This window comes from Glandiceps talaboti, chromosome 18 (assembly GCF_964340395.1).
Source record: "Glandiceps talaboti chromosome 18, keGlaTala1.1, whole genome shotgun sequence".
Taxonomy (NCBI): domain Eukaryota; kingdom Metazoa; phylum Hemichordata; class Enteropneusta; family Spengelidae; genus Glandiceps; species Glandiceps talaboti.
The window spans coordinates 20109364-20124858 of record NC_135566.1 but is presented as its reverse complement, the minus strand read 5'-3'; the positions used below and the strand labels follow the sequence as shown (position 1 = coordinate 20124858).

The 15495-nt window shown below is 33.6% G+C and overlaps 1 protein-coding gene across 1 annotated transcript in view; it reads right to left on the bottom strand.

Annotated features, from left to right (window-relative positions):
- The window catches only part of LOC144448963 (splicing factor, suppressor of white-apricot homolog), a 70089-nt gene that overhangs the window by 31729 nt on the left and 22865 nt on the right, over positions 1–15495 (bottom strand). Inside the window, exons 4-5 of the mRNA XM_078139352.1 lie at positions 2185–2264; positions 1284–1503 (exon numbers count right to left, since the gene is read on the bottom strand). Coding sequence (XP_077995478.1) covers positions 1284–1503; positions 2185–2264 — 300 coding nt within the window. The remainder of the gene's footprint in view (positions 1–1283; positions 1504–2184; positions 2265–15495) is intronic.

The window sequence follows — 15495 nt, the reverse complement described above, 5'->3', positions numbered from 1 at the left end:
GATGGTGGATACCCAGTCTATTTTTTTTTGTAGAAACATGCAGTGTGCTCTAAGTTGTAGGTCAGAACATCATGGTATCACAGTCTAGTTTAAACAATAATATATACATTTTGGTGTTCAGTTGTTCAGTCTGTCAGCTGATAGCATCACATGACATGCCATGCCATATTTTATATTTGACAGTCTACATGTATGTGTACAAATGTAGCTATGTTTGAGGATTATGATCTTAAAATATTAGTAAATGAAATTTGAAACCTTATATATACAACATTACAGAATAGAAGACACAGCACGGAGGAGAATATAATGAAACCTTATCTCAATGTCTCAATTAAAATATAATCAGACGATACTAGGTTACTATAAAATTTGATCACTGTCACTATCTTGGACAACACATTATATTAGAGAAAAGTGAACACATTATTTATAATTCAAATAATATTAAAATTGCAACCTTTCTGACAAATACATCTGTTCACAACAGCTATATGTTTAGAATATTTGTACTTAATGTTGGGTATGTACCTACAAATACACATATACACAATGGCTCAAGTATCATTCTGACATATATACAAATGTAGTCTCGCACACTCATAAATACATGCACACAAATACATAGGGGAAGAGAGAGAGAGAGAGAGAGAGAGAGAGAGAGAGAGAGAGAGAGAGAGAGAGAGAGAGAGAGAGAGAGAGAGAGAGAGAGAGAGAGAGAGAGAGAGAGAGAGAGAGAGAGAGAGAGAGAGAGAGAGAGAGAGAGAGAGAGAGAGAGAGAGAGAGAGAGAGAGAGAGAGAGAGAGAGAGAGAGAGAGAGAGAGAGAGAGAGAGAGAGAGAGAGAATGCATGTGTGGCAATAATCTAATGATCAAGTAACTGAAATGTTAGAAATTCTGGCAATATTTAGCACTTCATTTAAAGTGGCCACACAGCTGAGGATCGAGTATTTATGTTGGATATTTAATTTTTAAACAATTTTAATTGTCATAGCTCCCTACTTGAAAAAAGAATGTGAAACAACACAGCCCAAGTCCTTGTTTGTAACTCAAAAAATTGTGAGAAGCTTTGTTATCATACCTACAATAACAAACATTTTACACATTTATTCGTTTTTACAATTTATTGAGTAACAAAAAAGGTCTTGGCATATGTCAATTCAAGGAGGAAGCTATATGATAAGATTGTTTTGTCAATTAATATCCAAAATAAGTACCCAATCCTTTAAATATTGGGTTTATTTTTCTTGCTGTTCTATAAAATAAGTAGAAGAAAATAGCTACCTTTATCTTTGGATGATGTAAATTTTGGTTTATATTTCCCTGACTGCACGTATTTGAGAAGATGTTTGTAATATGGGTTCAAGTAGTGATCATAGTTTAAAAAACCAAACTGTGAATTGCCAGACTGTTTGGTCTTCAGGATAATTTCAAACTGTGGTCCACTGCCTTTCACAAACTGAGCTGTCTTCTCTATTATAGCATTTGTCTTCAGTGTAGCAGGCTGTAAAGAAAAACAGAAATGTTGGCATGCAAGTCAGGTCACTAATAATAATAATAATAATAATAGGGGTACTGAAAATATGAAGAAAAATTTACCAGTCTTCACTCTTGCTGGCTGTTATGAAAAACTGTGAAGACTAGTATGCAAAACAGGTCATTAATATGCATATTGAAAACAATCTGAAGACAAATACTAGTGCTGCTGGATGTAAAGAAACATTGAAGAGTTGGTATGTAAATCAGGTCATTTATATGCACTCAAAAACAACATCATTAGACATCACTACAGCTGACTGGATTAAGAATAAAGCAATGTAAATTCTTGTTTATTAAAATGAGTTCATTTAATATGCATACTTTGAAGAACAGCTCATACCTGTTGTGAATGTAGAAAGAGACACACAGAAAAAGGCTGTTAATTCACATATGTTAAAAAAAAATCTGAACATTTCTGAAATTTGCAGATGGTCCTTCAACTCTATATGTACAATGTACATAGTGAGATATTGGTGCAAACATTGCACTTTAAATTTAAATTTAAATTTTAGTTGTTCTTTTATCAAGTAGAACTTAGATCTTCATTTACATAGCAGAAAACAAACTCAGGCATCAATTTACAACTATAGTAAAAGTTGAATTGACTAAAGGAATAACATTTTAACAACCATTCCTGAAAACTTACCACTTCCATGTCACTTGGTATCTCTAATTCTTCAGGTGCCACAAAAGGTTCTTCATCTGCTTCAGGACTTTCTTCTTTCTCTGATGAAATGAAACAGAAATAACGACACAACATCAATCTGAATTCCAATCATGTCAGCATCACTAAATCTACTTAAAATGTTTATGACACATGAAAAGTAAATGACATTGCTCAGTGGGGAGAAAGAAACACAGCAGTGTTACTTGTTTATCAGACAACTTAAGATGTCAATAAAATGATAAAATAACAAGAAAACACCCTGGGGAGAATATAAAAAATAAAATATATTATATATTGTATATGCAGTTAACAGATAACACTATGGGGTATCAATCATTTATCATGTCTATCTTCACACTATATATCATCATCCAGGGATCATAGACATACATGCATGTATAGAGTTACATATATAAATCATATAATCATCGGTTGTTACAGGTTTGATTAGTCGGGATGACAATGTGGTGAGTGGAAGTGTAAATTGTAACAATTCTGTGTAGAGACTAGACTATGGTTTGATGTACTTTACACCTGACATGTCCCTTCATATTGAAGAATTTGGAGCAGAGTACATTAATAATGCACACACCTATAACAGTATGAAAATATTTCAAATGCCAAGAAATGTCAAAATGTATTAAAATGGAGGATAATTTGATATTTAATACATGTATCGTTGATTATAAATGTTGTGTTTGACATTTTGGAAGTACAAGCTGTGTATACGATGTACAGAAGAATGACGTTTACAGTGTACACGTATTTCGTGTACCTTTGATAAACATGTACAAATGTAGTGTGGACGCAAATTTGGAAAAGACGCACCATGATGGGATTTTGACATTAATTTAACGAGAACGCGTTCCACGGGATGCATCATAACAAAAAGTGACCACCTATGCCAGCCCCGGCCCAAGTGGGAGTCGGAGTCAAGCCGCAGTGTCAAAGTTTCATTCAAAATTTACATAATTTGGTAGCCCAGAGACAAACATTGGTAGTCTGTGGACATGGGACTACCACGAATTTCGAGCCCCGGCAACACGATATTATCATCATGTTTACATTAACACTCCACTAGCATATATACATGTACTATTGCTGTTGGTGGTAGAAATGGAAACCTGTGCTGGAGAAATCCATTTGACTATACAGTGAAGATGATAATAATGCGTACAGAACTAGACAAGTTTGTAAACATGCATTATTCTGATTTTCACATTAAAGCCAACTACATAAATTTTAGTTCACAAATTTAGAGATTACTTTCAGAAATAATCTTTACATGGAAGCAAAAGGGATAGGGAAGATGCTGATAAAATGAATTTAGCATTGATCTTGAGTGACTAAAAATAAAATATTAATCACCGACACCTTGCCATGGACAACGTGTGTCAAACCCTGTCTGTACAATGTATAGTGTTTGATTATATGCAGAAGTTTAAGTAAGTTGTAACAGACATTTCAATACATGTATAACCAGGAAATCAGAATGTTTATTTCCTTTATCAAATCACATGTGTTAGGTCAACCAACATGTACTATTGCCCAATATTTTCTTAGTTCAGCCAAGAAAATATGAGTGACCTAAGGGGCCTGGTCATTAAGACTAAGAGACATGAGTGGTGAGAAAACACTTAGCTCACAAATATTTCTGGCTGAAAGAAAAACATTTGAAAGTACTCCTAAAGTTTACAAGATTCCGTCTGAAGCAAAGATACCTGTAAACATTATGTGTCCATGTACATATGCATTATGCATGTCAGTGTTACCCCAATTGTCCCTCAAGAAGTCATATTGTCCATATCAAGCAGCCATCCAGTAATCGACATGTGAAATTGAAATGTGCATGATCTCCATGTGTGGCAGGTCAAAGCAAATGAAGAGGAATTATTCAGACAAGTTCTGAATACTTAATGAGATATGGAAATTGATGATCTAGGCACTTAACTATTATAGTAAACTGTGATATTGTTATTAGCAATGTAAAACATGCATATCTAATTAAAGAAGCAACTCTGCAATTATTCTGAAGTGCAACAAATACAACATGTATTTGAATGCCTGGAGAACAATTCAATGTACCATGATTGAAGCAATACACTAAATAACCTACATGCATGTACAATATCCATGCCTCCTTAAATTTAAAATAAATCAATTCATCTCATTTGAGTTATTATCTCTGATGTGGCCTTTCAAGTTACACTTTACATACATGTAGTAATGTACATGTAGATGTTCATGTACATATACATGATATAGGGATGTTCATAACATCTTGGTCACAGTGCAAAGCCTTTTGAAAGACTTACTCTTATTGGTTGGAAATACAACATACAAATCTGCTGACTGGACAGCCACCACAGACAGATACATAATGTGTACATGTATCTGTCTGTGGTGGCTGTTGAATCAGCAGAACTCTTCAAAAAGTGTCACATACATGTACACATGTAGGCCTAACATTGACAGTCAGACTATTTGATAGAATTAGAAAGTGAACATTTATAAGCACACTTCTGGACAAATATTATCCATAATTTTATATCAATTGAAATCTTTAATCATATATTTAAACCCCATATTTAAATAACAGAAATAGTAATGTGATAATATCACACCTGTAGTACTAGTATACACTGACATGTGTGATATTATTCCCCAATATTATTCTTTGTTCAGCCAAGGAAATTCCCTAAAAATTCTGACATTTTCTGCAGAATAAATGTTTGAAAATACATGTACATGTATGATATACCTACATGTACATAAAATGTTAGCATCACAGGATGTACATGGTGAGGTAATAAGATTCTATCATTTTTGTTGTTGTTCCGCACACTAACGTTCTTTGTAAGATTAAACTGTAGTGAAGGCTTAATAAGAAATCAAGTTTTTTTTCCCCCGTACATGTTATGTACAAATAAAATACATGTACTTAATATAAAGATTCTCCCAACAACACTTAGAGTAATTTCAATTCAGATATCTAGAAAATAATATGGACATATTTCCATAACAATATTATATTGCCTTTATTACACAAATTTAACTAAAACATTTACTTATCATTTTCAGTTTTCCTTGTGAGAGCACTGACTGCGGTACTTGTCTAATGCCTAGACCAGAGGATAGTTGTGACTTTGAAGGGAGGAGAAGAGATTCGATGCCACAGATACATGAAGCCTCTGGACTATAATGACTGAATTTGTCATTTCCGGAAATTATCAATGAGTGCAGCAGAGTCTCACATTAAGTCAGTAGACAAGATAAGCACTGATCTACTACACTGTAATTGTCACAAATGTAGACAATGAGAACACAGTATAGATTTTACATATTTTTGATAAATATACTTTTGTAGACAATGAGAACACAATATAGATTTTAAATATTTTTGATGAATCTACTTTTGGAGACAATGAGAACACAGTATAGATTTTAATATTTTTGATAAATATACTTTTGTAGACAATGAGAACACAGTATAGATTTTAATATTTTTGATAAATCTACTTTTGGAGACAATGAGAACACAGTAAAGATTTTAATATTTTTGATAAATCTACTTTTGGAGACAATGAGAACACAGTAAAGATTTTAATATTTTTGATAAATCTACTTTTGTAGACAATGAGAACACAGTAAAGATTTTAATATTTTTGATAAATCTACTTTTGTAGACAATGAGAACACAGTAAAGATTTTAATATTTTTGATAAATCTACTTTTGGTATTCAATTTAAAGATCCTCAAACTACTGAATTCTCCAATCACAATAATAGTACATTTGTATTATTACATGATTGTACATATTTTCATTGAACTTGAAGAGCAGTTGTCTGTTCAAATTTCTAGTAAATTCTACTTAGATATTATTTTCAATGATTTGAGATGAAAAGTCACTTAAAGTCAAATTATACTGAGATTCAACATACAATGTATACAAGCCAAGAAAATATTAACGAAAATAACAGAAAATATATTTTATACTAAAATTTGATTTATTCAAATGCATACATGTATGTTCATTTTGGTGGGACACACATACAGTTATCCTATGTTTTGGACACTACATATATTCCTTCAAACAAAGTTTGAAATATTCTTGTATTAAAAGAGAGTGCACCTGGCTTAGAAATATGTATGTAAACATTACTCTTTGGGAACTAGTTGAAGACTGTCAAATTGCACAATTTCCTAGTTTTGAAACTATCTATATGTATATGGGTTTACAGTAGTTTTCTACAACACAGCAAGTCTATGAGTTACTAGTACCAATATAGTCTAGTGGCTATCCATGGCTTTCAAGATCTCTCTTCATCCAAGAGATTGGAAGCCACAGATAGTCTCTAGACTACTGAGCTACATGACTTTATAGGTCAATGCCCATATACAATACATTATACAGCAGCCTGATGTGGCACACAATATGTGGTGGTAATTTACAACAGATCTTTATGAGCTCTTAAAAGTGAAAGATATCATTTTATTTTTACTTGTGCATACAATTACCTTACATGTACATTGTATACTGCAGAAACACATTTGCACGTACCCATTGAACAAAGTCAGTCCAACCTTTTATACATTCTCAGAATGAAACACACGAGAAAATGTTATATTTGATAGGTACCTTTTATAGTGCGTACCTTTGTTTGCTTTTAAAACATTCATAATGTTTATGGAATCTAGACTAACATAAAGCTCCTTCTTTTCAAATGTTGTTATTGTGGTAGAGACATAGGTTCTCACGCAATACTAGCATCTGAAACTGTTCAATACATGTACATTCCATGAGCTGACCACATCTGACATTTCCTAAGGGTGCACCTTTGTGAACTTCTTCAGTTATAACCAACAGAAACACACTTGCAAAGTAGCATCCAGCTGGAGACGTAACCTTATTGGTATGCTGGATATAAATCATTGACTAGTTTCGTGTTTACTTGTATTTAAAAGTGTTATTTTAGGACAATGTTCCTATAGAAGTTTGAGATTGCATACTTAGTTGTGTTTTAGATTGATATATTTCTCTCACATATAATAGTCTTTTCAGCAATTTTCACAGGAAATGTTATCGGGGAAAATATAACGCTCTACACTAAAACTTAGGGAATAAACACTAACGAATAATATATACAAATAGATCCAGTGAAGTCTTTTCCTGTGTCAAATACAAATGTACATGTTCTACTACTAGTATATATGAAACAGAACTTTTTTAGAGGGACATAAAGTTTGTAATAGAACTTTTCAGAGTACCCAGACACCATTCTCAGCTAATGTAGACACATTTATAGTTGAATACCATAGGCCAATGGATCAGTTGTTAAATAAGTTGGTATGATAAAGTACTAGTTATTATTATACCATGCACAAGCCACGTTATAATCTTTGAACAGAAAATACAGATTATATATCCTGGTCATATGTCATCACCCGTTTCTACGTAGGTTACTCAAAATGTGGCCTCTAACTCTAAGCCAATTTGATGGGCCACTGATGCACACAATTTCTAGTGATGTACCAAACTCTGTGTTCCCCACATCTTGCTTTAGTTACTATGTGGTGACTCATAAGAAATCATAGTTTTTGTCATTTTGAATCACAACAACAAAATTTTGCCATCGTTAGAGGGCAAACTGACTCACTCATAGTTTTCTTTGGCTGAACGAAGAAAAATATACATGTAATATTGAAGTGTTACCCAGTCAATAGCAACATACGAAAATACAAAGTGCTAAAATCAGATTTGACTAAACTGAGGTACAGCATGAATACAAACATGTATGGAACTTGTATTGAATTGTACATCTATGACAATATGTTAGAACAGGGAGTTTTCTGACTTTGTGCAAATATAATTTAATGTTCTTGTACACATACTACCAGCACTTATTCATTTTGCTAAATATAATATTTATATTATGTTAGATGCTGTACAACAGAAACCTAAATATGATCAATATTGGACAATTAACACTTAAACATGACATGTTCTTCCAATGCAATTCAACAATACTGTTTTTACACAAATAGGGCTTCTTCCCAGAAGGAAATGACATGTTAAGTTAGGATTTTATTTTTACTGAAGATTTACTGATTACAAAGAGAACTATTAACAACATCTGACATATATGTATATACATTTTTGTAATACTGTTCTATTTTTCAGTACACAGGTATTCATGGGGTAGATTGCCCATGATCATCGTATATACATTTGTACATTCAGGGTTCGTACACTTAAAGGAAAACAAAATTCCAGGACTTTCCAGGGGTTTTTCATCAGTTTTCCAGGGGTATTCATATTGATTTTGGCCATTTTCCAGGGGTGTTGACACTAAAGTATATTTTTTGAATGACATCTAATTGTCTGATGTGGACGAGAAAAAATTATCAACAATTCCCATAATATGTGACAAAACATTTTAAAGACAATCGACACTATACAAGATGTTGGTTTCAAAACCACGTTTGCACGCTAAGATTAACGGAGAAACCTCTATCCTACCCCCTAAGTAGCCGTTTCGTCAAGCTGGTGCATTGATCGTGTAAGATTGAGTCGCAGCATTCGTCAGTCTAATTCAGACATATCCAGAAAAATAAATTAAAAACTAAAGTTTGTCCTTGTTATTGTATGGTTTGATGTTACTAGATTTATAAGTCACCTAAAAAAAAAATTTTCTTTAAAATTTTGAATGAAAACGTCATTTACGTAACGAAATTTCGAGCTATGAATAACTGAATACCCCGGCACGTTCATCGCTTGCATCTCGATGTTTATGTACGGATGCCACGAGTTGCTGAACATCGCAATTTCTCAACTCAACTTGACCGTTGACGAATGTTACTGTACCGACAACATAAAACAGTAGTTTATTCTTTTAGAACATGTAACACAAATACCCATTTATCGACGACATAAAAATCACAACCGTACTTCCACAACCCGGAAATTCAACTGCATTTCCCTAGGCCCTAGCCCTAGTATTGCCATGCCTGAGCTTGTAGTATGTCGACCCGTGCGCCGAACTTGTAACAATTTCTAATCGTAGTTGATGATGCTTTGATACTCGCTACAACGTTATGATAATCTTGTTAGCAGACCTACTGTTACCCCCGGCCGGGACTGTTACAATATCATGTCCCTGAAATGACGACTGGGAGATGGAGTAGCAATATACGCAAGATCGAAACAAACACTGCGGCGCCCATTCAACTATGCATAGGCACGGTCTCAGGGGCAAAGTGTCTCGTGGAACGATCGTTTGACTGTCTGGGTTCAATCGGCGTGAATTTTGATTCACCACCGTGGCGAAAGCCTTTGAAAATATTTTCGCCATTTCACATTTACGAGATTCAGAATCATATGAATGAATGGGTGGCTCGAGCACAGACATGACGATCGTCAATATTAATCGATCGATTGATCGTGATCATTTTCCAGGGTTTTCCAGGGGTAGGGCACATTTTCCAAGGTTTTCCAGGGAAGGTTTGAAATTCCAGGGTTTTCCAGGGATTTCCAGGACCGTGCGAACCCTGACATTGTATGCCTTTTGTCAAAGAATAATTTGCCATTTGAAAAGTCAAGCAATATACTCATCGAGAAGGACTATATGGATGATCACTTGTTACTTTTGCACTCCTATATTTTTGTGTTTGTACACACACACACACACACACACACACACACACACACACACACACACACACACACACACACACACACACACACACACATATTATACACAAAATACACAAGTTATGGTACGGAGCCATTACTCAGAGTTTCACGCTTGAATGCGATCTTCAGACGACTAACTGAAATTCAAGTGATAGAATTCGAACTCACAGAAGAACTGGTACCTGGATGTGATGAGCGTTGAGGAGTGACATGGTGGAATGATAGAATGTATTTGTTTTCATGGCAGCACTTTGAACACATATACACATACATATTTATGAACAATATATTCATACAGGGTATTGGCCAGTTGATATGACTTTAGTGGAATAGTAATCCTATCACTTGTCTATATTATGACAGAATCTCAGGAACATTGATATTTATAGCTTTAGATGACAAACTATACATTGATTAAAATCTTCATTTGTACAAGTAGATTGTAGATACATATTGAGATGACCTCTACATTAGTAGGGGGATGATACTCATCACAGAATACTTGTGGTTTGTACTCAATGTATTCAATCTTTATTTTATACACTGACAAGGTAATACTGTTTAAAGAGGCAGTCAGCTTATCACGTATGTAAAATAAATAACAGAATTACTGTAAACCTTGATATTAGAAATGTTTGCAATTTTACAGTCTTAAGACTATATGTAATTGTTTATGAATTACTAACTCTGCTGCACTGACCAAGAAGGCATTTAGGAAGTACTTTTTATGCTGTTTTCCAGCAAAATAAATGAAAAGAGGTCTTCAGTGAAAATATCTTTTATATCCATATTCATGTATTCTGTGATCAGATTACAGAAGTTTATAATTCACTTATATTATGGATAAAATAGGGGGAAGAGCTAATATGTTGGCATTACCCAGTCATTTCAGAACATTTTTAGTTTGCTCTCCACATATACCTTTTTCATTTTATTTTTCTCTAATTATTTAGCATCATTCATAAAACAGGCCTTCATCGAAGACACAGCCCCAACTGGTATTCATAATTTATTGACCAATTTGCTATTTGACCTTAAACATGGATAACAAAAATCAAAGTGAAATTAAGTAACTTGTGTACACCTCACGTACATGTAGTCAAGCCCAAGTCATGATTATCACACTTGAAATGTTTTGTTCAAACTGGTATGAAGTTAACCCAAATTTGGATATTTGACCTTGAGGAAGAATTTTAAGGTCTAAGGTCAAGGTCTTAAAAGAAAGTGCACATTTGATAAATGGGGATAGGTACTTGAATGAAGTCAATACATATACCTCCAAAGTTATGATGCATATTAAATATGGCTGCCATTTGGCCATATTTGATTCGGTCGTAAACAAAATAAGGGCATATTTCTAACATAGTGTGATACCTTTGTGCCAGGTTTGGTTGAAATCAGTTGATGCATACCAGAGATATTAAGGTGCACACGTGCACAGACAGAACTCAATATAAGTCTCCTCCAGGCAGTGCCCATAGGGGACTAAAGAGTCTACTTTCACTTCAATGTTAACCTACTTGTTCTTTTCAAAGGGCAGTTCTGAATATCAGCAATGACCTAAGGGTATCAATCCTTAAATAAACACTCTATTCAGAAGTATGTTACTGACCAGCAAAAACCTCAGTTGAGCATAACCTGCTTATAATGAATTTGCATAAAATTTACATAGAATGATATAAGTTGAACAATAGAGGCCAAGATACTAGACAATGGAAACAAAACAATTTCCATTGGCTAACTAAATACCCCTCCTCAATGCAGGTTTCTATTCACTGACAGCTGTTACCCAATGCATTGCACAACATCCCTAAATGTATACAGGCAGTTCATGAAATATATATATAGGGCATTGCTCTATAACCCACTGTGCTCATTGACAACAGCTATAGCTTTATTAACATTATGAACAAATGCCATGTTACAGCTGGGAGTAGTTTCCCTGAAGCAGAAGGTTGCATCTTTTTATTTTCATATGTTCCTCTCTGTGTTGAAACACATCCAATGTCTCATTGACAGCAGTTTGCTTTGTCTGTTCATCACGCACAGATCATTTTCTATAGTGTATAGCGTTGAGGTAGATAGCAAATTTCTATGCATGCTTTCCTTTTAGATGACATTATTGTATATTGTTTATCTGTACATACATATATACAATCATACAATGTAGATGTATGTATGACAGAATGTCCTGTTCAGTTAAGATTATACCCATCATCTGAAACCACTGTCTTCTCCATGGCAACGCTAAATCACATACCTGTATGCTCTGCTCCCCTAAATATTTTTCATTATGTAAATGGCAATAGTTCACATGGCTGTACTAAATCAGATCTATTACATTTTCTCTGCTGAAGACTTTTCAAGATTTAATCTCACACAGAATCAACTCCCTCCAATTACTGTACTTTAATTTCAAAACAAATTTGGGAGATTTTCAACACAATACAAATGTATGTATTCACTTGATTACTTCAACAAAGACAAAATGACCATTTATTTCCTGAAACAAACTTGTGTCCTTGACTTTTTTCTCTGTTATCAAATCATAACTGACTACCTCAACTGTCATACATTTATTATTTATTCATTTGGAAAGACCTATACACCCACCATTAAATCTCACTATATCAGGTTATACTGCCGGGTAAGGTCAACTTGTACCTACTTTATGAAAGCTTGAAATTGATACAAGTAGTCCAGCTGGCAAGGGTTGTGACTTTCTTGCAATTCACACAGTGAAAATAACATCTTTACTGAGGAAGTAAATACAATGTAACATCAAATGTCTTCAAGGTGAAGGTCAATACTATTGAATAAATGAACTTAAAGTTAAAGACCAAGGTTGAATTAAGATAGCTACATTTTGTAACATTTAGATGTGAGCAACTGTTGTAAGGATGGAGCTATAGACAAATTTGGGCCAGAACAATCATCCAATGTAATTCATAGCTCCACTGATATGATATTATGATAGCAAATAAAAGAATCTGGAAGTGAATCCAAACTTACCTTTAATTTATCACTAACTAACACCATCATTTTGTAAACTGTATGGGATAGTTTAAACTAACTAGTCAAGCTAAGACTATCTACTTTCTCCAATATTGTACACATATTACACGTAAGTGATTCTCATTCTGCTATCTCCAGATTTTATTCCCGGGGATGAGGGTAGCGGTGGGAGTGTAGGAATTAACTTAGTTTTATTTTTATACACGTTTAATTACACTACAAAATATTATCTCAGTAAAGAACATGTATGTATTATAACTGAACTGAACAAATGAAATTCTGCATGAGTTCAAGGCAATGTTGATATCATAATCGCTATCATGTAAATACTACTTAGTTAAAAATCTCTGATGCCTCACTTTACAATCGTATACATGATATATTATAATGTTGGTTTTTTCTAGCGCTTTCCCACTATGTGCTCAAAGCACTCTACAAAACAATTATTACCCCTGGCATGGATCTATAGTGGCACAATGACCCTTTATACTTCCTAAACTCCCTGGGGAGCACACAATCCATTGCAGCCTTTATAAGTGCATAGGATTAAAGCATTCACATTGCAATCTCTATCCTAACAGGTCCACAGCTGGGTTTACTACTTAAGGCACAATCATAGTTCAAATCTTACCCAAGGACTTAAGCCATTTTAAAACAAATGGCAGCGACATGGCTCAAATCTACACCCGGCAGATTGCAAGCCAACCACTCTACCACCATTTGACCATCATGACTAATGTACATGTACCTGTAATATTGTATATATATTATATGTAATCACACATTGACAAGCGTCCAAGATCTAAAATAAAGTGGTTAATTTCAATATGATTTCACTCATAAAATGGTGGTACATGTAGAGAATGTACATATACATGCATAAGTAACCTTTCACATTCGGATTACAACTCCAAGTGAAAATGCATGGATACAATTTCGTCTACATTTGTACATAAAGATGTTTTTTTAAACAAACAACTGTACAGATTAGGTAAAGGAGTAAATGACACACTTATAAAATGAGGTGGTTGTTCACAAATCAACAAAATACAAATATATATTTGTATTTCGTTTTTTAGCTGGTGCAAGGATGGATTGATGCCATTAAGTCGTAAAATGTAGACTGACTCACTCTTTAAAAACACAGATAGATAGACTGTGATCCCATCATATCTTGATATGTACTGTCTGTAACACCTGCTTACACAACATACAATCAGTCTCTTTATTACAAAAATGTCACTTTCTACACTCTGATGATGTATATAATAACACTATACTATACTATACATGTAGTATACAAATAAACAAAAATGCAGGGACTGGGGAAGAATTTTCAAAATTATTGGTCCACTTCCTAATTAAGTATTAATCATTTGATGTCACTTAAATTATCTGATCATACATGTATCTCATATTTTGACATTTTATACACTTATGAATCATTTTATTCAAAAATTAATTGATTTTACGCCAACTGATTCTGAATATCTTTAGACAATAAGAATAATGGTATAACATTGACCTTCTTCTTATAGATTTGACAATGACCTGGCTGTTTATTGATTCAGCTAACTCAATAGTCAGGTGATAATTTATTGTGACTCAAGTGAGTACAAACATGATAATAAAGATAATTTAAATGTATATGAATAAATCATTATAGTATTAATATGATGTAATCTAGTATAATATGATATGGCCATTACAAAACCATAAATATCAAAAATATAAACATGTGTATTTGATTTTAGTGTATGATATAACCATTATTTTCCAATACAAAAGTATATTTTATGTGAATACAGACCAATTTATATGGTGAAACAGTCGTACCTTCTTACAATTACATGAACACATGATTACTTTTTTTTCAAACAGTACTGTACCTTGATAAAAATTTCTACTTTGTATCTCACTTTGGTTGAAAAGGTCAAGGGTACTCAATTACCCTGTTCTTATCTTTCAGTTTCATTCTTGCATGTATTTATTTATAAGTCATTGAATGAAATGTGTATGCTTCCCTGAAACTCACAGATACCTATACATTTATTTCATTTTCACATTTTTTTAAGATTTGTCATGAATGTTACTGAAAATCAATACAATTGTTGGGCATTGTTTAAAGAAAATGCTTGTCAGCAAGAAATGAACTTTCTTTTTGACAATTTCAAAATCCCATGGCAACTATACATCATCCAAATGATATGAAACAGTGATAACATCAACATGCCTTACTGGTTGTTCAGTATTTTATCAGTACTCCCTCTGGGGCTTTTATTTTGTAAAAATCTTGTAGGTACATGTAGTTCCATACTTGATGATAAATATAGCTAAAATGATGTAGGCTTGGTGTTTCACTCGTGGGACATTACATTTTTGACACAGAGCTAGACATATTTCAACTGTAGACTAACAATAACAGAGACACTGCACACACAGCAGGATCCTTTGTCCAATCACATTGAACACTGATAAGCATTACCATTCTTTCACAGTGAAGAAAAAAAGGCTTCTAATGAAAACATTACTTGCTGATTTGAATGACTGCAATATTGTTTATTTTCTTACCAATAATCAAC